The sequence below is a fragment of the Xenopus tropicalis genome, chromosome 1 (assembly GCF_000004195.4).
Source record: "Xenopus tropicalis strain Nigerian chromosome 1, UCB_Xtro_10.0, whole genome shotgun sequence".
Classification (NCBI taxonomy): domain Eukaryota; kingdom Metazoa; phylum Chordata; class Amphibia; order Anura; family Pipidae; genus Xenopus; species Xenopus tropicalis.
The window spans coordinates 188,123,079-188,148,203 of NC_030677.2; the positions used below are offsets into that span (position 1 = coordinate 188,123,079).

At 38.3% G+C, this 25,125-nt stretch overlaps 1 protein-coding gene across 1 annotated transcript in view; it reads right to left on the minus strand.

Moving 5' to 3' along the window:
• Nucleotides 1-12,914: 12,914 nt before the first annotated feature.
• cwc27 (CWC27 spliceosome-associated protein) overlaps nt 12,915-25,125 on the minus strand; it is a 93,200-nt gene continuing 80,989 nt past the window's right edge. The window contains exon 15 of the mRNA XM_002934195.5: nt 12,915-13,580. Within this exon, the coding sequence (XP_002934241.3) occupies nt 13,418-13,580 (163 nt within the window). The 3' untranslated portion in view covers nt 12,915-13,417. The remainder of the gene's footprint in view (nt 13,581-25,125) is intronic.

The window sequence follows — 25,125 nt, forward strand, 5'->3', positions numbered from 1 at the left end:
GAAACCACACCTATGTTATCACATGACCATACCCATATTAGTTGTGGTAATACAGCAAAAACCTGCCATAATCTGCCTTCCCTACCCTGCCTGTGTGTTGCATACTCTGCCTGCCCTATGCTGCCTGTGTGTGCCATACTCTGCCTGCCCTATGCTGCCTGTGTGTGCCATACTCTGCCTGCCCTATGCTGCCTGTGTGTGCCATACTCTACATAGGGCCGGCAGAGTATGGCACATACAGGCAGCATAGGGCAGGCAGAGTATGGCACACACAGCCAACATAGGGCAGGCAGAGTATGGCACACACAGGCAGCATACAGTGACACAATGCTGGCACTGCTCCTACAGTCTGCACAATAACTATGTATTAAAAAACTTTGTAATTGCAGTACCACAGTATATGTTCAGTATATGTTCTTTTTATAGCATGCAGGGTTAATTTATGGGTTTGGGTCTGAACAGTTGAGCAATGTGGGTGATTACAGCCTGAGCCTGAGGTGTGAACACTGCAGGGGGCGAACAATGTAGGGATTAAAAAGTGTGAACAGTACAGGAGATTACATATTTAAACAATACAGGGGGATTACAGCCTCAATCTGAGGTGAGAACCATGCAGAGAGCCAGTTAATCACAGTACTGATACCATTTAAAGTTTACACAAAGTTAAGCCGTCAAAGCAGCCAGACAGGTGGGGGGCCACACAGAGGAAGGGGTTGCGGGCCGCCAGTTGGACAGCACTGGCCTAGATGATAACAAGGGAAGCAAGCTCATATGTGCTTCGCTTCTTTTGGTCTGCACACTTGCTGGAGAAAGTACTGTGGTGCTGATAGGGCCTGATAGGCTGATAGGGAGAAAGGTTCCAGTAAATGAGAAATAAGGGCAGGGTTAGCTTTTGTAATAGTCATTCTAGGATTGAAAGACAGAATCAGCGTAGTTAGTAGAGCAGCCAGAGGCTACAATGAGGGCACCCTACGGTGTCAATGCTGCCATCAGGAATCTAATTTACTTCTGTGGGCTTCGCTTAGTAATGGAGATTGTTTACCAAGGCAGGCAATGCTACCTACGGGTGTTGTGAACGCTATGCTTGGGATTGAGTTTCAACTGCGAATCATCTCTAAATTATTCATCTGTTTTGAAAGAGTCACTATCACTGAAATTATTTAGAAGAGTCAGCTCTGTGTGTGCAATCAGTGTGGCTAACCCTTCCTCCACAGTCCGTTAGGGCCCACCTGAGTGAGAAGAGTTCTATGTACTAATTAACCTACAGGCAGTTGCCTGGAGTTGTGCCCACTTGGAACGGGCCCAGGTATACCAACAGAGGCAATAGTGATCTCGGGGTACCTCTACCACATCTACCTGTTAAATTTCATTATACAAACTAATTTTCGGGCTAGAATTTGGCTGCAGTTCACCCTAGAGTGTTATGATGATTATATTTTGACTGATAACATGTCTCTGATCTTAAGAGAATCTCACTTTTAAAACCTGTATTGCACTTATAGTATTAAGTTTTAAGAATTCTTCTGATGTGCTTGCATAGGCTTCAATGATTAAGCTCTAAGTTGGAATGGTCATTATCATCCTAAATATCTATCACTGGGATAGATGAGAGTGCTATTCACCTCGAGTATATTTGAATATATGTTCACTGTATCCAGTCTACCTCCCTGACAATTCTACCTACTGATTGGCTGATTTGGGTTGCAAGAACCTGAGCAAACTTTGCATCTGATATTGAATTACAATTAGTTATATACAACGTATGAGATATATTTTGGTATATACTAACAGACTACAGAACCAGGTGCTTGGTCTAATACTGGGTGCCTATTACAGTCCTTTGTGGCTTCATACCTGTACAGATAACAACAAATTACTTGCAAACACAATTGCCTTATCTTATTCTGCAGAGGTCCAGGATTTAAGAAAATATAAACCCTACTCTTACATCTTTGATTATAATAGACAGTAGCTTTGTTGACACTCCCCTACCTTACATGTAGAATGCTGGAGGTTATAAAAATAAATCAAACAATGTGTTATGTGATTTTCAGTATGTGTATGCAGGCCATAAATCCTGGCTGATAAAACTACAGTGGGTATAGGTTGGTTTGAAAGGATCAGCCAGTGTATGGCTTCCATAAGTCACAGCAGAGAGAGAGAGAGACTAGTTAGACGTATAAACTGGCTTCTCTACAGAACAACGCCCTCCTGTGGATCCATTTGGGCAATAAAACGAAATGGGTGCTGCAAAGCGATCAGATTCTAGTCAAAGTAGCATATATCATAGCATTTATATTCCATCATGTTATATGGAGTGTGGGGTAACAGGCTGTTACTGGAAGGGGATATTTATCACAGTATGACATTTCCTCCCTGCATTAAAGTTGATGATGGGAGGTGGGAAAAGCATGACAACCAAATTCATGGCAATGCTTGTATAACCCTAATACATATCAGCAGCTACACAACTACTCTTTTTTTAGGATGCACCTTTCTAGCTGGGGTGCCAATGGCTGAAATCCCACTGTAGAACAGGATATCAAAATGGCATGCACGGGATAAAGGTCCCCAAGCCCATCTTTATATAAGTCAAAATCACTTTGATAGGGACCATATAGACCTGTTCAAAGACACTACGGAAATACTCCAAAGTTTATTAAAATATTAATGTAAACTATAATGGATTTGTGACTGACCTGGTCATATTTACTTCAACCATACAAAAACAGAACTGGTTTATGAACATGACTTGGCTGCAGTATTTATTGGTAATTCATTCTGTGCAAGTACATACAAAAACAGGAGTTTTAGTTATAAGTTTATGATGATAAGATTGCCAACTTCCCCCCCACACACACACATCAAGGTAAACCCCTACTAGTTTCCTAACTATTTTATCCTGGGCTGGCACTTCCCATGCATGGTTACATTTCATGTCTCCTGACCAAAAGCACTGGTCTCACAGCCTGTTCCTTCCCTTAATATAACTGTAGTGATTTAGGATAACCAAACCCGTGCCAAAAGTGTGCGTCCCTTCAGTTTTATATAAATAACAAAATAAGTGAAAAACAATTGAAAAAGAAAGAGAAAAGGGGAAAAAAAAAAGGTAAATAAAGAGGATAATTGTTAATCTAATCCCAAATATGTGAGCTGCCTTCCTCCACCTAATCCCAGTTCATAAACACTAGTAAATATTTTCAAAGAGTTGGCGCTCCTCTTATGTAAGTGAATAAACTGTACTGATCTACATAACAGGTTTGCGGATAAGAGATCCCATTCTTGTATTGTGTACAAAATGTGATACAAATTATAGATGTCAGAAAGATCTGGAGGAAAATACAAAAGTAGACAATGCAGTGCCAGTGCCAGAAATGTGTCATTCTACCCTGTAAATTGAATTGGTTAGGCCATATCTTGTATACAAAAAGTACAGCTGACCAAACATACAAAGATAAAACTGACACATTAGGGTTGATTCACTAAAGTGCGATAAGCGTTATCGCACGCTTTTTTGTGTTAAAATTGACGCAAAAAAACTGGGCGATTCGCTAAAGTATTATCGCGTGCGTTAAGTTGCATATCGCGTGCGTTAAATAGCGCGCAACCGAATGTGTTATTTTTAGCGCATTGCGTTAATTCTCACGCAGAAGTAATACTAACGCATGATTCACAAACACTTAGACGCGCTAAATATCGCATTAGTCTGTGTGAAAATTAACACCTACTTGGGGCAGGCGGTAATTATAGAAAAGTACAGTTCATGAGCTTTTGGCAACACAATATGGACTTTGCAGTGGGATTTATTCAAGTCTGTGTTGGCCCTAGAGTGATGCAGCCGCCAGTTTGCAGGGAAATGGGCATTTTCAGAAAAGTAGTTTTACGAGCGTAATGGTGTGTATGGCTAATATGGCGAGCGCGTGATAAGTAGCGTGCTGCGTTAATTAGCACGCGTTGCGTCGAATACCGCACGAAAATAGTTTTCACAACTTAAAGAACGCAAAAAATATTGCGTTATATATTTGATAAATCTGACCCAAATCTAGTAGGGGCTTTAGATTGAAGCGGGACTGTGGATCCATAATACAAAATTAATTTTAATTGTCTTAGAGTCCTCTATAAATATTTTAATGAAAAAGGATATTTTGTGATAAAGCAATACAATCCTTACTTGTGATTTCAACGATTTTCTACACTCCAAATAATGAATTAGTGGTATATTAAGATGCAGGCTGCTGAATGCAGAATTGTGAGCAAAACTATGAAAAATGCATTGAAAAAAAATGTAAAATGGCCATTTAGCATGTTGAAAGGACAAGGAGAGTGCTTTGTTAAGTTCAAAGCAGAATGCAAAGTGCAAATAAGGGGTGCAAATGACAGCGCTGTATTCATGAGAGGCAGATGGGGAGATGCATTGACATCCCTTCTCCTACCTTCCCTACCAGTCTGTCACTTACCTGCAGGGCTGGAACTATGGGTAGGCAGGATAGACCTAGGGAGGAACTTGAGGGAGGTGCAATTTGGGAATAAAAATTGCAGAGTCCCTTCCGTTTCCTACTCAGCCTTTTCTGTGCAAAGCTCTCTGGAGCACTGTAGGGTGGCTGATATAATCTGTGGTGAGTGGAGGGAGGTCATACGTTGGGTGACTTGAAACAAGTGTGTGTTTGGGGAGTTGCATGCCAGCGGCAAGGTTTGTTTCGGATGGCCTTATCACTTGGCCCGGCTCAGCTTACCTGGCTCCGAACTTATGCATCAGAGGGAGTGCTGGCTCTGCACTCAGGGTCAGGTTTCCATCCAAAATGGGCACAACTGCTTTTGTGCCCCGTGTGCTTTCACCCATGGTCACAGTAAAAGTCCCCTAATGTGGCTGGGGTTAGGTAGCAACTCTAACTACAATTCCCATCATGCTCTATTGTCTGCTTGTAAAAGTTGGTTACTGCTTTTTTAACTAGAGAGCCCCAGCTGATTCCAGGCCTAAAGAGTTACACATGGTTAAATAAGTTACTCGATGTAGCTGTCTGGCTTGTTCTGGCTTTAATTAGAGTGATGGTCATGAGTGATCTTTTTTCTGATAGGACCAAGTGAATGTGGTTAGCCAGCTGGCAACCGAAACACTTGCAAATCAAGAGAATGTGTTGGCTGTTGTGAATCATCTTCTATTTTTTTTTTGACCCAAATAATGTATAATAGTTAATATCACCTAGTGCATATTTCCAGTGAGTTTAATACTGCCAAATATTTGTCATCCCCATTACAAAAAAAAAAAAAAAGAACCTTTCGTTTCAGAGTTATCCATTTAAATTAGTTCTAGACACAAATTTGGTGCTATGGACTCCTCTCATTCACAAAGGCCTCCACTTCCAAATGGTTATGTACTTAAGAGAATAAGAATAGCATACAAAGTAATAAAATATGATTTGTGCCTTAGAACAAGAAAACATAAAGGTTGAACGAAGAGTATGCCCGAGACAATATATCATAACGATTTTTTCCCCTTTTTCTTCAGTTTTTTGATTTGTATCCCATTTGTAATGTCTGCGAGCGAGATCACTCTATGTACAGACCGTTTGTAAACAATAGCAAAATATTGCCAGGTGTCTTCTCTAGGAGAGACAAAATAGATGAATCTGGCCCAAACTTTATTTGTGATCAGGTCATTTGAGTTTATATTTTACTGCTTATATTCATACTGATGCACTCCAGCCTCCAGGCAAGAATGTAGGAGAGCTGTTTCTGGTAGAGTTTATCATCTGAAGGTAAAGTGGGATTATTTTAAAGAGCTAGTAACACCAGGGAACAAGCCCCAGGTATTTATGCATAAAGTAGAATGCACTTCAAAGTTCTTACCATTTATCAAGGTATAGTATTTTTTTTTTAAAGTGATTCAATGGTGCATGTAGGTATTCTTCTAACACAGGGGTCCCCAGCCTTTATTACTCGTGAGCCACAGTCAAATGTAAAAAGACTTGGAGAGCAACACAAGCACCATAAAAGTTCATGGAGGAGCCAAATAGGGGCTGTGATTGGCTATTAGGGGCCTCTATGCACACTGTCAGCTTACAGGGGGCTTTATTTGGTAGTAAATCTTGTTTTTATTCAACCAAAACTTGCCCCCAAGTCAGGAATTCAAAAATAACTCCCTGGTTTGGGGGCACTGGGAGCAACATCCAAGGGGTTGGGGAGCAACATGTTGCCCCCGAGTCACTGGTTGGGGATCACTGGTCTAACACATCAAGCAGAATAGCTAATTACACATGGTTTCATTAAAAATTTAATTAATAGAAAATTTTGATTTAATAAAAAGATATTAAAACTCTTTAAAATTCTGCTTTATGTCTCTATAAACGCAAGAATTACTTAAGCATGTTCGCAACTTTTTATCATAGTAAGGCATTTTTGCAATACAACTAACTAAGCCATAGCTTCTGAAGCTGTGATTGTGGCAGCCATAGGAGGACCCATAGCAAGATATAAGGACCGGTTTCAAGCAAGACAATATTTCCAACGATCGAAGTTGTGGGGGGGGGGGGGGGGGGGGCGCAATTAGTGCATAGTATATAAGTTCATTATTACATATATAATGTAAATGTCATTATTACATTTTATATTATGCCCTTTATTTTTATTGTTATTGATATTATTACATTATAAAATATAATACAGCTCACCACAATACAAAATCAATGGAAAACCGGGTGGCCCGGTTCAGCACAGCCCGCGGCCCATGTAAAGGCTTTTGTGGACATGTAAACTTTAATAAAGATATAATTTTTATTCTAAGTGAACTGTTAGATCTTTTGAGTGCCTACTTGATTTTGCTTATTATGGTGTGATTCACTCCCTCTGGCAGTAGGTTTGGGGTAAGGCACCCAAACCCAGTGTTTCTCCTGGCAAGTCTTCATGTTTTACATCTAAGGCAGTGATCCCCAACCAGTGGTTCGTGAGCAACATGTTGCTTATCAGCCCCTTTGATGTTGCTCCCAGTGGCCTCAAAGCAGGGGCTTATTTTTTAATTTCTGGCTTGAATGCAAGTTGGAGGCCAAGCAGAGGCTCCAGTAGTCTGCCAGTCCACTTTGGGCTACTAATAACTAATCACATGCCTTTTTTTGGTCCCCCCTCTGAACATTTTTCATGCTTACGTTGCTCCCCAGCTGTTTTTATATTTATATGTTGCTCACAGCTAAAAAAGGTTGGGGGCCCCTGAGCTAAGGGATAGGCACTCTTTTCTGGATATGGAGGGCCTAGCCTGAAAGCCAACTAAGATTTAGAAATAATGTTTTTTGTATATGCCTTGAACTATAGTAGGATTACTGTTAACAACAATGGATTTTCTGGCATGCACTGGGTCCTATATTGTGGAAATTTGGCATCCACCAGGTTTCAGTCTTATTAAAAAAAAAATGTGCTAAAAAAGCCTTCTCTGTCTGCCCAAACAGGGACAAGGGGGTGGAGAGTCAGGTGAAGTCTGTATAGAAAGGAGAAGGAAAGGTAAAACTAAGTAAGCTTTATCAGAAGGGTAAATACAGCCATATGCACTCATAGGGGCTGATTTACTAATCCACGAATCCGATTGGAAACGAACATTTTGCGACTTTTTCGTATTTTTTCATCACCGTCGCAACTTTTTCATAGCCATTATGACTTTCGAGAATTGTCGCGACTTTTGCATAGCCATTATGACTTTCGTGAATTGTCGCAACTTTTTCATAGCCATTATGACTTTCGTGAATTGTCGCGACTTTTTCATAGCCATTACGACTTTCGCGAATTGTCGTGACTTTTTCGTATCGAGCGCTCGAAAAAGTCGCAAAATACCGATCATTACGAAAAAACGCATTCGGACACTTTTCGGACGTTCGTGGATTAGTAAATGTGCCCCATAGAGTCCTCTAACAAAAGTAACAGGATTTCTTGTCTCCTTTTTTGTAAACATGTTCTTTGGTATCAGACTTCCTCTCTCAGAAAAATCCTTCATTCCTGGGGCCAGAGTCTGAGCAGCTCTCTCCCCTCTCCTGCTCCCCCCTTCCATAAGAATTCATAAAACTCACTCACTCCTCCTTTAATCTGAGCTATAACGGCTAGACTGCAAGCAAAAAACAAGATAAAATGGAAGCTGCAATCTTAAACAAATGGAGGGAGCTTTTAGGGTTTTCAGGTATGATAAAGGTATGATAAAGCTTTCTGCAGAATAAATATAGCATTCTAGGTGGCACTAATGTGGCAAATCTATTGGCAGTAAAATGCCAAAATGACTTTCCTTCTCCTTTAAGTAGGTGGGGAGGGCCCACAATTTTTGGTGAATAGTGCTAACCCTCTGTCTTCTCATTGTTAGGCTTGTGCCACCTGGAGCATATTCTCCATTGGCCCGAACCCATACAAGGATCCTGTTATTATTTTTAATGGAAGCCACAGGAGACAGACTGTGGGCACCTTGGCAGGATTTGGGCATTTTTTCCGGAAGAGAATATACCATGTGTGCCATGAACCTTTAAATCTGTAATCCTAGCAACCACATACACAATATTTACAGTGTAATGCTTGGGGGGGGGGGGATCGTACCCCATGCCCCCAGTAGTTATGCCTAAACGAACCAACGACATTTATCGCACACCCTTAGCTCTCCAAAAAACTTCAATGCTCAGTGCACACTGCTGGAGGGATCGGCACCCTCCCCAAAATTCCAAATCGAAACAATAGCACTGGCACTCAGGAGCTGAAAACGGGACTAGCCCTTTAGAAATCTTTATTACGGAAGTGCAACGTTTCGGGGCAAATTGATGCTTGACAAAGGGGTTGTTTTGCCATAAAACATTTCACTTCCGTAATAAAGTTTTCTAAAGGCCTAGTCCCGTTTTCAGCTCCCGAGTGCCAGTGCTATTGCTTCGACCCAGTAGCTATGCCACCTTCCAGTGGTACAGGTGCAAGTGCCCCATGTATGGGCCCTATGGGTCAGGATTTTTTGCTTGATTTCTTGGTATAATGAAGTATCTTACACAGTTATACAGAATAAGGGTTGCCCTATGCAAATAATTGGAAATTAGGAAGAAAAAAAAGAATTGAATATCAGAAAACTGCAGGATTTAAAAAAAAAAAAAAATATAGAACCCTATTAGGAAATAAAGGAAATGGTGCCGTTGTTCCTGTATGTATGCCACTTTAATGTCTATACGTGTATTAGTTTAATTAAGCCTACTGCAAATGGCAGAGATTTTATTTTAGGCACACTGACACATCTGTTCCATAAACGCTTACACATGCCTCGAAAGCCACTCTAAGCTTTCTAATTAACAGAAACAACTTTCCCCTACTGATTGTGCCGGGACTTGGAGATTACAAAAGCCTCTGACACATATCCTCTTAGTGAATGACAGCATTTAGGAATGTAACACTTAACTTCTCTACACCCTTCCTCATAAAAGTCACTCATTCTAAGACGAGGATGCTGACAGGCTTCTCCTGTAAATCATTTCACACCTCGGCTTTGGGTTGCGCTATCTTGCAGATTACAGTATGTATTTGTGGTGTACCCGCCGAGCCTTCCCATGTGGCTTCCATTCGTAGGGCCCAGTGGCTTATGTATCTCACACGTCTATCAAAAGGACTCGGCTAAGAGGCCCTGATAAGAATGTTCTATGTTATGTGACTGTTGCAATTTAAGCAACATAACTAATTGCCAGTTAATCACCTACTAAAAGTTTGTCATGATTGTATGGTATAGTTTTTATTACTATACAGTGTTTATACTATTACACGGTTGATATTACAAATAATTTATTTTAACATTTCAGATTTTATTCTTGAACCAATACATTTTTTTCTTTTAGCTATAATATTGGTGTGTAGGTGCCATCTCAGTGCAGAGTCTGAGCTTTCAGAAAGTGCCAATGCTACACATTAGAACTATGAATTGGGTGAGCCAGACTTGGATTTTTACTACCAAGTGGTATTCCGATATGGAACACTAGGCGCATTTTTACAAATGCACGTGTGATGGAGCTGCTATCTTGCTCCCTCCTTCCCATTGTTCTGCTGATCGGCTGCTGTAGGGGAAAGGATGGGGGGTGATATCACTCCAACTTGCAGCTCAGCAGTAAAGTGTGGCTGAACTTTATCAGAGAACAAGTCACATGACTGAGGGTACCTGGAAAGCTAAGAATATGTCTAGACCCATATTAAATTTCAAAATTAAATATTAAAAAAAATCTGTTTGCTCTTTGGAAAAACAGATTACAATGCAGGATTCAGTTGGAAGCACTATTAACTGATGAGGTCTGTAAAAAACATGTTCTCCAATGACTATATTTTTAATTGTCTCACTTTTTGCTAAGGTGACGTAAACAATACATCATTCAGACTTTACTATATAAATCAGATCTGCTAAGGGCCGTAAGGTGGCCATACACGTTAAGATCCGTTCACCTGGCGAGGTCGCCAAGTGAGCGGATCTTCTCCCGATATCCCCCACCTACGTGCGGGCGATATCAGGCGAATTCAGGATAATTTGGTCATTTGGCCCTGGGGCTAAGGCCTCCTGTTTAACCAATCAAGAGTTGGGCCAAAGAAAGTTCAATGATTTGTTTGACACACATGCCAATGTGTTTTAGCGCAAAAACCCCACAAATCTCCATTAGTAAATCTGCCCCTTAGGGCAAGATTTATAATTGTTTGAGCTATCTGGCTTGATCAATTATAAAGGAAATCCTGCGTGAGCTAGGGAACTTGTGGGGTTTGGGGCAAGCGCCTCATTAAGTTTGGTAGCTTATAGGTGAACTATACAATAACACTCCTGTGTTTAAAATTAAAAAAGTCGAGCATTCCGCCTCAAAAATATAAGAGCAAAAACCGTCTATGCGGCATCATATGGTGCCAGGGGTTTATATAGGACAATTTTATTCTTGTGCTGTAGCCTAAACTGAACACTTGACTATCTTGGAGGGCACTTCTGTTCAGTGCTCAAGTCATTATGCATATATATATGAGATATTTCATTGATATTTTTTTCCCTTGATAAATGGAGAAAGAGGCAGATAACTGGACACACGCTGGATTCCTGCTTTGTTAACAAGGGCAATAAAAGCTTAAAGCAAGTGTCTCTCAATTGACTATACAGTAGTTGTAAACTCCACTGAGAACATTTCTGAAATATGAGAAATCTGTAGATATGGGAAAGCCCTGAAGCAGAGGTGGAAACACAAATACAATAAAGGTATTAACCGATTATAGGCACAGGGGGGGCCTTAAAGAGAAAAAAATAGAGATGAAAGGGTTTAGAAGCAAAGAAATGCCAGACTGAAAGTTCTGAACTGCAAACACCATCAACCTCCAGGCATCAACTTCCCATCCCAGCAGGAGAAACACCAGGGCAGCAACATATGCAACACAGGCAGACACGCATCCCTTCACTTACTTTGATGTATGTTAACACATGCATTTATATTTTAAAACAGTACAGGGTTTATGGGCGGCACTTTGATGTTTAAGTTGATGTGTTAATGATACACACAAAATGCAGAGGGTCTGTGATGGGGATATAATCGATAACACTGCATACTGTATGTTTCAAATTGCACTCTAACAGTAAAAGAAATTGTCTGAGGTTCTCAATCACAGTGATAAAACATGACTGTGTAAGTAATACGTATACGAAACATTATAGCTGGGCGATAATACAACTTACTGCGCTGAGGGACAATGAGCAAGGAAGCAATACTTGGGATAGGGTTGGAAAAACGTTTGCAGAGTATTCTGGATACAGCATGGATAGCCAGCATCTTCATACATTCATATCTGAAAGGAATTGCATTGTGGGCCCAATGTCTAATTTCCTTGGGGTGGAAAAAAAAGAAATTAGCAGACCCTTCTGAAATAAACTGGTATCTATTGTTTAAAACTTAAAGGGATTCTGTCATGGAAAGCCAAAAACACATCAGTTAATAGAGCTTCTCCAGCAGAATCCTGTATTAAAATCTGTTTTTCAAAAAAACAAACAGATTTTAACATTTTTAACTTTGAAATGTGATGTGGATCCACATTTTTAGTTTCACAAATTTCCTCAGTCATGTGACTTGTGTCCTGATAAACTCAGTCACTCTTTAGGGCTCTGGCACACGGGGGAGATTAGTCGCCCGCGATAAAACTCCCTGTTCGCGGGCGACTAATCTCCCCCGTGTGCCAGAGCCCTTAGGTTGAAGACACACTGAGCTACTTAGTAGTGGCAGAACAATAGGAAGGTAACAAGATAACAGCTCCCTGACATCTGTATTGTTAAAAATGCTCCCATGCCCCCTACCTAGTGGTAGATATGATAACAGTCAACAGTAAAAATCCAAGTCCGGCTCACCCCAATTTTTTTTTACATCTATTGTCTTTGTATAAGCTTTATCATGCTATCTGATTCCCCATGTTCCTCTATGGCAGGGATCCCCAGCCTTTTTTACCTGTGGGCCACATTCAAATGTAAAAAGAGTTGGGGAGCAACACAAGCATGAAAAATGTTCACAGGGGCTCTGATTGGCGATTTATGTGTACTGCAGGCTACAGGAGGTTGTGTTTGGCAGTTCACCTGGTTTTTATGCAACCAAAACTTGCCCAAAAGGCGAGGAATTTAAAAATAAGAACCTGCTTTGAGACCACTGGGACCAACATCCAAGGGACTGGTGAGCACAGGAGCTACTGGTTGGGAATCACTGCTCTATGAGGTGGGAGGGCTCCCTATGCAAGAGATTTCCGTTTGCAGAGGACTTCAGCATAGAACATTATCACTTAAGCCCTTGGCTGCTACACCATGCAGCTGACAGAAGAAAAAATGCTTATAACCCCTCGTCTGGTGGGCTACTTAACCATGTCATACCTTACATCAAAGAGTAACCCAGAAATGTAAATTGTGTTGCATCCTGACAGCCACCACCACAGAATTTAAGGCGTTAATGTCTTTAATAAGTATCAAAAAAATTAAATTCTGACAAGCACTGCAAATACATGTATGGTTGGTGGTGCCTATTTTGCAACTTAGTAGAGCATCATTCCCAGAGAATTATGGTGTCCAGTCTGTCAGTTTATGTTGCTAAAGGACAATGACCCTGAAATAAAGTGAATACACTAATTCTACAATAAAAGGGATGTCTAACTTTATGTAGTATTTTAATATACAAGGGAAATACTCAGAAAACTTTGATGTATAAAAAAAAATGGAACCACCACAAAAAGCGGCAGTTAAAAACATTTGGAGATATGGTCCTTTATTGTTGAAGTGTCACAAAAAAGTCTTGATTTGGGTAAAATCTTACTTTACAGTCTTAAATGAGGATGCATGGGAAATATATTAACACACTTAGTTATGTCACAATGGAAGAAGTAGATCTGCTTGTGAATATAAAAACATCCGTCTTTAATGTAAGATAACTGGATTATTACTGGTTCATCTTCTCTCTTTTTTCTGCTTCATTAGTTTCTTGCTTTCCTCTCTTCTCCTTTTGTTGACAGGATTGCGAGGGTCATATATTTCAAAAGTATCTTCGTCCTGCATGTTCGCATCTTTTACCTTTGTGCTCTTCTCCTCAAACTGCAGGACATGAGACAACCTAAAATGAAAACGAGCATTGGGATTTAGAGTGTAGAGTCAATGACAACGATGATCAAATTGCAGTTTAGGTGCTTGTTATAAGGGGAACCATATCCCTTGCTGCCTACTTGTAAAGGCGTTATACCATAACAGCAAGTCTATGAGAGGATAAAAAGGATGGTTAAACCAAGGAGGAGACTGAAGAACAATATCAGCAAGCTTAATCAATGCCTAGAGGATACAAAGCAAAAGAGCAATAATAAAACATTTGTCTGTCATTACCTCTAATAGATCAGAAGAGAATGATAAAAAATTAAGTTAGTTGCCCTTCAAATTAATATAACAACACAAGTCTTTGAGGACCCAATACATTTATATTAAATGTATTGGGTCCTGTGCAGTCAAAGGCACGGCTTTATGCCAATATCTGCAAGGCCAAAAAACATGCAGGAACATAACTTATGCAGTTTGGGGTAAGCCTACTTATCTGTTCTGAAGCCCATAAACTAAATTGTTATACTTTAATTAGGCTTTACTAATTGATGCGTTCAAACTACATGGGCACTACAGATTTCAATTGGTAGAATTTCTAACCTTGGGGCTAATGAAAAAGACAAGTGATGTTTTAAATGCTGATGCATGAACACAATAGATACATTTCCTGTGGATAACTTCAGCTTATAAACACAGATACACATAAATATGAAAGATAAATAGTAGTACGTACATATTGGTATTAACGTTAATTGTAATCTGCAGGCACTTGTCCAGATAGTAAAGGGCTACAGCAATCTATTTACCGTATATACTCGAGTATAAACTGATCCGAATATAAGCCGAGGTACCTAATTTTACCTAAGAAAACTGGAAAAACTTATTGACTCGAGTAAAAGCCTAGGGTGGGAAATGCAGCAGCTACTGCTAAGTTTCAATAATTAAATAAATAATAGATAACTTTAGGGAAAGAAAAATGCTACAGCAGCAGACAAAAGCAAGTTTGGGAAGGCTAAGGAATCTGCCATACTCATTTCCACAAGCATTGCAGTGTGTAAAAGACTACACAGGAGTGGATTAACCCTCCACGTGCCACCCACTGATCACAGCAAGGTCAGACTGGCCTACTAGAGGATGACCCAATGGGGCTCTGTCTAGGACACTTCCCATTAGCCTTTTGTTATTTTAGCAATAGAACTATATAACACCTAGAACATTCACCATAGTCAACAACTAGTTCTTGTGTGAGTGGCCCCTGGATACGCCCGTGTGACTGCTCCCTTTATTACCAGTGAATCAAATAATGATTCTAAATAATTTAGTCCATCAGAACCAGCACCTGACCTTTCCGTAAAAATAAACATATTCTCCCTATCATAACAACTTGCTCAAAGTGACGCAGCTAATAAAGTTCCCTTATTCACTGTCAAAGGTTTTCTGTAAATAGGCCAACAAAAATAGGCCACACAGAACAAACAAGGCACGCACATCCGTCCACTGGGGGTGGGGGGGGGTGGGGTGCGGGCAAGGAGCGTGTTAACTCTGCACATCACGCCAGACAGACGTCCGTCCACGGGGGGCGGGGGGGCGAACATCATGCCATCATGAAAAAGTCTTGCTGACAAAATGGAACAATGTGACTTGTAGGTTAGAAAACGTGCTTATTCTGAGAATAATACAAATTAGAGAGCTCAAAAATGTTTCTATCTAAAGAAGAAACAAGTTTGTCAAAAATGTGTGAAAATTAACAGTCATCTTCTAAAAAGCCAGGTTTCGCCACATTTCCATTTGTGGCTGGCATTTATGACTCAAGTAAGCTGATGTTTATTCAAGATTTACATTTTCTGAAAAACAAAGACCAACATGGAATAGTTCTTGCAGCTGTAATATAGTTTAATAAGTTTCCAGCACATACGATCTTATGAACTAATTCTTTAAACATGCTCTGGGATGAATCAAGGTCAGCACACAATTTGTGCCACACGTTGAGGGTCACTATAATGTTTCCTAATTGGTCTCTGTTTTGGTCTGCCAATGGCTAATAAATTACATTAAAGGTTTTCTTTGGCTCTTCCAAAGTTGCCTGGAATCTTCTAAACTAATTGTAGTCATGACACCTACAGAGCAGACGAGGCAGAGCTGCATTCACAGTGGGCTTTCCAGCTATCTATGTCAGCTAAAAAGTTGCTCATGATGATGCTTCAGATCTCTATGAATTTTGCAGACATGCAATTGCATATTTTTAACGTAGAAAACAAACATAATTCATACAGGAGTCAAGGACTAGACTGAGCAACACTGGTTAAAGACTATGTCCAAAGCTGATCTTCATTATTATAAAGGAAGAAACAGCTCTGAGGGTCGAAAAGTCATTTTACCTTTGGTACTGTTGGCACAGAGAACTACTCGCTCAGGACACAGGATGGTAGGCAGGATTGCTCACCAAGATGCTTCATCTTTCTTGAAATTCAATGGATATGTTAAACAATGTGTTATTAATCCCAATGAATTCTATCCTTTGACGTGACTGATGCGGATCTCAGTAACACAAGATGAGGTGAAGTATATATTTCCCCTTCAAACTCTTCCCCATTCACCAGCAAAAGTGCAGTGAGACAATAATATGAAATGTTCACCCCTTTGGTGAACATATCTATCAAAATCATCAGTTTAATTCAACGTCACAGACAGAAACACTCGCATTTGGATTCTGTTTTTTATTTATACATATATATTTTTTTTAATTATTGAAACATTTATTCTATTACCTGCTTAAAATTCAGATGGTCATGCAAACAGACCGTAGCAATTAAAAAGCAGCGCAAAGGTAAAAAGTAATATAAGCACAGATTTTTTAGTAAAAGGACAAATCCAAAATGGCTGAATACTACAACCTACAACAATTTTAAAGCAGATTAAACTTCCCTTTACCAAGTTGTTTTTTTCTGAACTTGTAGAGTCTTCAACCATCTTGATACTGTCCTTTATATTTATTTTTTGACTTAATACATTTTAGTTCTCAAACTGCTTCAGAAATGAAATGACCATAAAATGCAATACTAAAATATTTGGGAGACTTTATGATACTGCAGGGTCAACCAAATCTGCAAGAATTACATTTCAAACCAACTTTAAGGTTTTTAAAAAATGGAAACCTCAACTTTCTATCATCATTTGCAAATGTTTTATTGCAACTTAGTTTCAATTTAGAAGTTGTTTCTCAAGTAGCGTTGCCACCTGTCTGGTTTTGAGCCAGACAGTCTGGTTTTCGGGCTGTCCCGGTCAAAACCTCCTGTCTGGTTTAGGTTAGGAAAACCAGGAAGGATGCAGTAACAATGATGTGGCGATCGGACAATCACTGATCACCACGTCTAAGCCCCATCCCCGTGACATCATGGTCCGCCTCCTCCTTGCCCCACAATGTCACTGCCCCGCCCCCATGACATCACCCCGCCCCCTATCCAGCTAAGAAAGCTGCCAGAGGTGGCAACCCTGCTTTCAAGTCCTGTGTGCCAAACATCTAAATGTATAAAAAAAAAATATTTTATTTGACATTTTAACTGTCAGCTAGATTATTCCCTCTATACCTCCCAATGACTATCAAATAAATAAATACATGCTTAAATAAGTTAAACTATATAAGAATGCAGTATTACTAATTAGTCTCAATTGTCCTTTTTTCCTATAAACCACAAAGCCTAATGATGTTTTAAATAATTTAACATACATCATTTGTACTACCCCTGTCTTTTTTCAAATGATAATGCGAATTGGTCATTTATAAAGCAGGCTTATGTTTTCGAAATCAAGTTACTTTGCAGAAGTCAAAGCAGCCACCTTAGGGATTATTAAATTACTTGCCCAAGGTTTCAAGAAGTCAGCGCTACATAAATTAAGAATAATATCAATTATAAAAACAAGTTGATATTGGGACTTGAACCAGGGACTCTAGCTTGAGGTAAAGTGCCACTAGGGCTCATTTACCAGCATAGCTGCTAAATTGCAAAAGTGCAATTGCCAATAGCAAACAATCAACAATTAAATTTCAATAGCATACTATAAAAGTGGTGCATTCCAACAAACATAAAAACTTGATCTTGCCTGCAAAAGGATGTGCTGCTTTCAGTGGAAGTACAAGAGGAGGGTTTCTAGAAAATTCTTGTGTCTGATTCCTGAGAATGAGTGGCATACAGGTTTTCAAAATTGTAACCTTTGACCCATACAGGAAACAGGGCTTTTAAATAAGTGGCAGAGGAGAAATATTTACTGCTTTGATGCATCTCAACAATTTGTGTTGATGTGTTGAAACCATTTCTAAGGCTTCAAAAAGTTGCTGGCAAAGTCGGAGGGAAGTTGAAGTAGTGGTAGTAGTAAAACCTTGCTTATATGTCTTTGAAATCCCATTATTTTAATGACAGGTCAGTAGGTTTGACCAGGTTATTGTCGGGGAAGATAATATCAGTGAAGATTACATCACTTTGGAAAAAACTATTTATTCGTTCTCCCATAGGAAAAAATGGAATGTTTCCTAGATCTGAGGTTTAAAATGAATGTTGAGTGATACTTTGGACATCAATTTTCTTTAAAGATATAGCTACAAAAACAAAGTCGAATCTGCTGTTTTGATTCCTAAAGCAAAAAATGTCTGCACACTCAAAAAGTACAAAAGAAAAAATATTTTATTAAATACAAAACATAAAGAATAAAGCCCAACGCGTTTCAACCCAGTAGTGGGTCTTCATCAGGGACAAAAAAAAGTTTAAAAAAAGAGGTCCCGGATGAAGACCCACTATTAGGTTGAAACGCGTTGGGCTTTATTTTTTATGTTTTGTATTTAATAAAATATTTTTTCTTTTGTACTTTTTGAGTGTGCAGACACTTTTTTGCTTTTGTGATTATTTTTGGAGTTGCTGAATGGGTTTTCTTTAGTGTACTGCACCTCGATCATTATTGATGTTCTAGTAAGGTGTGCACTCTGATATTTTGTATTTTTGATTCCTAAAGGGCAGACTTATAAACATTTGAATTTGCGTTTTTACTGCGGTTTGAGCGAAAATTAAAATTTTTTAGTATGAGTTTAAATGATTAAGCACAAAAAACACGAAAACTTAAATAAAAAAAAATTGGCATTGAAGGGCTGTTCATGTAGAAGTCCCTGGGAGTGACCTCAATAACCTGAATGTTAATAAATCTGCCCCTACGTGTAATGGTTGAACATGCATGTCATTTAGAGAGTAAATGAGTTTAACTGAAGTTGATGTTACAATCTCAAATGCTACTGACATAGGCTTAAAGGAGAAGGAAAGTCATTTTGGCATTTTACTGCCAATAGATTAACCACATTAGTGCCACCTAGAACACTATATTTATTCTGCAGAAAGCTTTATCATACCTGCGTAAAGAGCCCTAGATGCTTTCTCTGTTTGTATAAGATAGCAGCTGCCATTTTAGCTTGGTCTTGGTAACTTACTGCTGCAGCTATAGCTGCTGGAAGGTCAGATCACACATTCCTACGGGAGGGGGGGAGTGAGTTCTGATCGGAGCAGGATAAGGGAGAGAACTGAGCAAACTCGTACCTTAAACCTGAAGCAGCCCTAAAAGAGAGGAAGTCTGATACCGAAGAACATATTCCCAAAAAAGGAGACAAGAAATCCTGTGTTTCTGTTGATAGAGGACTCAGTGCAGTGTTTCTGTGAGTGTTTATGGCTGTATTTACATAGACCTTTCTGATAAAGCTTACTTAGTTTTTACCTTTCCTTCTCCTTTATATAAGAACTAACCATTGAATATTAAGCTTTGTGCTCTGATTCGTCCTAAAAGGCCAGTGAACGCAGTACATTTTGACAGCATTCGACTTTTCCTTATTATGAAGTTACATTAGAGAATTCTGTCAGATAGGAAACTTTGTCAGACAAGGTTAAGAATGAAAACAGTGATTTTTATTTAGTTTATTTTTTTACTATAAAGAGTTACACAGGAAATATAAGGAGCAAAAATGTTTCCCTTATGTCAGAAACAGGAAGAAGTTTGTTTTAAAATATTATACTAAACAAACTAATGTAAGGTAGACATAATTTAACCTGTCTGAATGTAGGAAAAATGGCAAAGTTGTGATTTATAACATTAAACAGAACCCAGTCATAGTATTTATTGTATACCTAATGTGTGATATTATAATAGTCATGGATTTTTGCCCAGAACTCATACATTTTACATTTCCTTTTAGTACAAAACAAACAAAATGAATGGTTCGAAAAGCTTTTCTAAATTCTTCATCTGTTTGTCTTTCAACATATTTGACTCACTAGATTTTTCAAACAAAACAGCTATTGTGATTTTCAGCATAATAAACTCCTGACCTATCCTACTCCATAAATCACAGATCATAGGGAACTAAAACTTAATGGCAGTCTTAATGGCACAATGTTCCCTAAAAATAAAAATATACTTTTCTCAAAAGAAAACTGATGAAAATAGGGCCTCTAACTAAAAATTAAAAAAAAAAAAGCTGAAAGTCTGATAGGATGTGCAAGACATATTTTATAGCAAAATGCCATAAAAATGATGCATTTTTAAAAAAAAAAAATTGGAATCCATAAGTAACATTAAAAGATCAATATATTTTATGTACATTTCATGTCTGTTTATTCAGCAGCTACAAATAAAATATTACTTTGCAAGTGGCCTATAGTAATGTAGAGAGCCATAAATGGCATTTGGCTCCTGTATCTTCCTGTGTAAGAACTAAACCCCCTGTATTATACAGAGCTGGCCTGTTATCTCCTGTGTAAATGTTCCATTTTGCTCAATATGGATTGAATGGCTGCCAACATGGCTACATTGCTTCCTAATTATATAAACTGTAGCAAAATTTCTGAAGCAAGCACACATTTTTACTGTATGTACGTACTGTACAAGTACAGTATATACTGTAATGCAATACACAAAGATTGTTTGATAAGGTTATAAAACAATATTTGGCCAGTTTGGACACCCATGTGGGAAACTGGGCTGATCTCTTTGTTGGTTATCCAAACGGAGGATTCCCCTTGAGAAAGGCTTTCTGCCGAAACGTTGGGGTAATTCTCATCTTTGGCAAGTGTATCTGCTTACCTGTGTGTCTCTTTTTGCCTGTGCACATCTTTTGTGGTATGTATTACTTTACAACTTTATGTGCTATTTTCTGTAATTTTGTCATTAAAATTGATTGTTGTAAGTAGTGCTTACTAACTAGGATGTGGATTGGTCATTTCTGCCACTGGAAAAACCACCACATGTGACACAAGCCTACCAGTGAAGATAGTGTACATTCAGTGTTCACTTACTGCCATTCTAAACAATTGCCACATTATATTAAAAAAACACCTGTTGAGCATTTGTAACTAAAAACAAGGAGAGATTTGTAGGGGTCGAATGTAATGGACTGCTGTCAACCCATATTAGCTATGCAAATGTCAACTAAAGCAGAAGAGTGCAGAAGAGTCTTTGGAAAGTCAACACCCAGGAAAATGGTTCTTAGGGATTATAAAAAGGGGATGGTATCCCTTATCCCCGTTGAAATAAGAACAAGGAAAAGGAAAATTAAGAGAGGTTAGGTATTATTCTTCTTTATGCAATGCAACACCACATTACCAAGCATTCTACAGAGACTGTTCCTGAGTGTAGAAGGAACCCGAAACCCAGGAATACAGGGCTCCAAGCAAAGTTTGATTTATTAAAAAATGGAATTAAATATGTCAACATTTTCTCCACACCGCACTGGTGTAAATGTTCCGATAGAGTCATTCTGATTAATGTTTAGTGGTTCTCATGAAAGTATCTGGTTATAAAAGGCATGGAAGAACAGTATTAAATCTCCAGTTTTTATCATTATAACCAACCTAATACTGCACTTTTACATCATCTCCTGCTTTATTTTAAATTGTGACAATAAAAGCAGACACTGTACTTCCTGTCCCAACAAGCAAGGTTAAAAAAAAAAACAGAAAAAAGTCTACTGGAAGGCCCTCTTTATTTTATTATCTGTTAGTCTGTGACATAAGGAGCAGTTCATTTTAATTCTCAGTGGACTGCTCATTTTTTAAGCTTGTTGTTAAGGACATAAGGTAGAATGAGATTTTATTTTTAATTTTAGATTTTGCCGTGTTAATGACAAGAAACATCATTAAAACAATAGTCAAAATGTGTGTTTGGCACAATCCCTGTTTATTGAACTAATGTTGAGCAAGGGGCTAATGCTGCCAAAAATGATAGAGGGCATTTTAATTCCAGCAGTCTAATAAAGTGCTGCCTGGATGTGCCATGCCATTACAAATTTGCATCAATTAATTAAAGCAAGCACTTAAATATTTTCGACTGTAAACCATTCTAAAGTGGCACTTTCCACATCCTATCCTCAAATGTATTTTTTTTTTACTTTTTTTGCTGAATAATCTAAAATAATATTGTTAAATGTCCCTTGGATATGCTCATAAATACCAGACATTTCTCTGAAAAGAGGCATGCTGCTTGAATAACGTTTATTTCATAAGCATCATTTTATCTTTGGCTATTAAACTATTTAGCAGGATTTTCAGTGCAATCTGGGATTATCACTAGTAGTTGACAGTTAGTTTTACCCTTCCATCAGACACCATTTCACCCAGCTCTGTTTGCTTTTTCTTTTTTTCCTGATGAGTGGAAGCAGTTTGTTCCTTTGAGGTAGGTTTGAGACACAGACTGAATAGCTTACATTTTCAGTCCAGACTTGATTTCCACTGTCTGACCTGTTATGACCCAAGTTCCCTTAGTGAGGCTCAACAGCTACTTAATATATCATATTTTATTTTCAAGTTTTATAGCAGCTCTTTGTGGACAGCTTTAACTCACATTCCTAACTGTGTTTAGGTTTTCTGACAGTCTAGGGAGGACAGAGGGAAGCTGATTTTGATGGAGCTCAACTTGTAAAAAGTGATGAATGAACAACTGCAACACACTCTCAGAGGAAACTACCTCAAAAACAACAGAGGTTATTAGCAAGATGGTAATAGTAAAAATATTTCTAGGGGTTTCCTCTCATTCAAAAACAAAACAAGTAATAAGTAAAATAATATACTTTAGTGTTTCAGTATGGAGATCACTTAATAGAAATATTGCTTGTTCTTAAAATCCATTAAAGTATTTTAGTGGTGGAAGATCTTTATCCATGTCCAGAAACCCAGATGGTTTCGCGTTGAGCAGCACATCAGATTGATTAGCAAATAACTGGAAAACATTGTATTTAGACTTCTCCTACACATCGGCGTGCTCTTTTTTCAATTTAAACTAAATGCAGATTGTGTATGCCTAATGCAATACATTACACACTACAATACATCTCTGGGAAAACTACTGTATATACTCGAGTATAAGCCGATCCAAATATAAGCCGAGGTACCTCATTTTACCTAAGAAAACTAAAAAAACTTATTGACTTGAGTATAAGCCTAGGGTGGGAAATGCAGCAGTTACTGCTAAGTTTCAATAATCAAAATAAAGTGGGGTATATGTTTTTAAATATTTATTTCAAAAGGCACTGGCCAGGGCACTGGAAGGTCTGGTTGCGGGTGGCCTAATTTGCACACAAAGGACAAAGGGTGCTAGTCTGGAGGGACCCATGGCACCCGACTCGAGTATAAGCCAAAGGCTGACTTTATCAGCACGTTTTGGGTGCTGAAAAACTAGGCTTATACTCTAGTATGTACAGTAGTTGATTTTATTTTAACACCATCTTTATGCAAGTAGCCTAGATGTTACAGTGCTACCTTTCCTAAATGAAATTAATTGTACTTCTGCCATTTGTCTCAGTGGAATTTATGGGCACTCCAATCTACCAGTCTGTTCTAATGCTGCCTACGTGTCTCCCCTCATCTCATTATTCCATGTTGGTTCCATGAGATATACCTTAATTAGCGCCAAAATTCCTCTCCAATGAAATTTAAACTCTTACCACTGACATTCAAGGCCCTTAACAATTAAAATTCTTAATATACCTTCAAAATATGCATTCCTTATAATTTTCTTCTGAGCTTTACTTCTTAATTGTTCTGCACCCCTTCTATGCTTGTGAGGTCTCTAAGCCTCCTGTTCTTTGATAATTAAAGCACCCAGTTTGATTTCATCATATTATTGTAAAGTATGGTGTATTTTGTTAAAAATGTTTAGCATACAAACTAAGTGTGCAAATCAAAACAACGAAATTGCTACTTGTATTGGTTAACACAACAACTAAAAATAATTATTTATTAGAAATAGTCTACAGCTTAGTAATGTCTGTTGATTCCCTGCAAAAAACAATACTACTGTATACTTAATACTGCATTTTTCTCCATAGAATACAATTTATTTGTAGTATGGTGTACATGACATGTTCATTTTACCATTGTTACTAATGATTCTAAAAATGTCTGGGGGCTGAAACTTTTCCACTGACCCTCTGAACTTTTTGCATGGGCTGTTTATAATTATTTGCCATGTCGCATCATTTTTATAGTGTATATATATATATATATATATATATATATATATATATATATCACATAAGCAAATTGCATTAGGTGTGGCCTCCTACCATATTCTCTTCTAAAAGAAAACTGAAAAATAATGTTCATGGTATGTTGGGCAACAGCTTCCAGTTCAAGCACAAGGGTGAAAACCAAAGCCATATGTTCCAGGATTAACAGTCTGCAATAAATGCATCTCTTTTGCAGACAACCTTTTTTGCCTAATACAAATCACAGAAAGCACATAAAACTTAAAGCTGCATTTTCCTAATTCAATTATATGCTTACAATTTGAGGGCGCTTTTTAAATTACAAATGACAGAATAAAGTAGCCAAACCTTGTTCAAAGTGAAAGTTCAATTTTGCAGATTCAAGAGGACAATATATAAAGAGTTGACTGACAGTATTAATTTATATGTATTCATAATTTAATAAATATGTTTTTATGGAGGATATGAGGATAGAACTTGGCAAACTTCTGTTATATATGGTTCCTTAACATGCAACACAACTTTGGGAATAGATTTCCAACTCTTTGTGGCTGCTAGAGCTTTAAGAACCCAATACTGGAGGAACTTTCCTTTCTTCCCCTATTATTCACTTAAGGGAGGATTAAAATATTCAAGGTTACAATTTTGCTGCGATACGAGCAAATCACAATATTGGCCAATCTAAATGGTAATAAACCTACATACATTTTGAATGTCTGTGATTCTTCTTAGGGCTGGGGTAAGCTAAATGATTCCACAATTCTGTTACTTGCCTTGTTCAGTTATCTCACTCGACATGTAGGAATATGGTGAAACATTTTCCTGGACAAGAGAAATCAACCTATACACGTTGTTTGTCAGAAGTATAAACATTTACAGGTATACCCAGGTGTGTACATTTTGAGCAGAGTAAATCTTATCAGACTGTCAGGAGCGCATCTTGAGTTTATCTATATGTCTTTCCCATTTTGTTGCAGTGAGGTACAGAGAAATAACATAAAATCCAGCACATTTTTTGGAGAAAGGTGCCTTAAAGGAATACTCTCATAACATTTTCTTT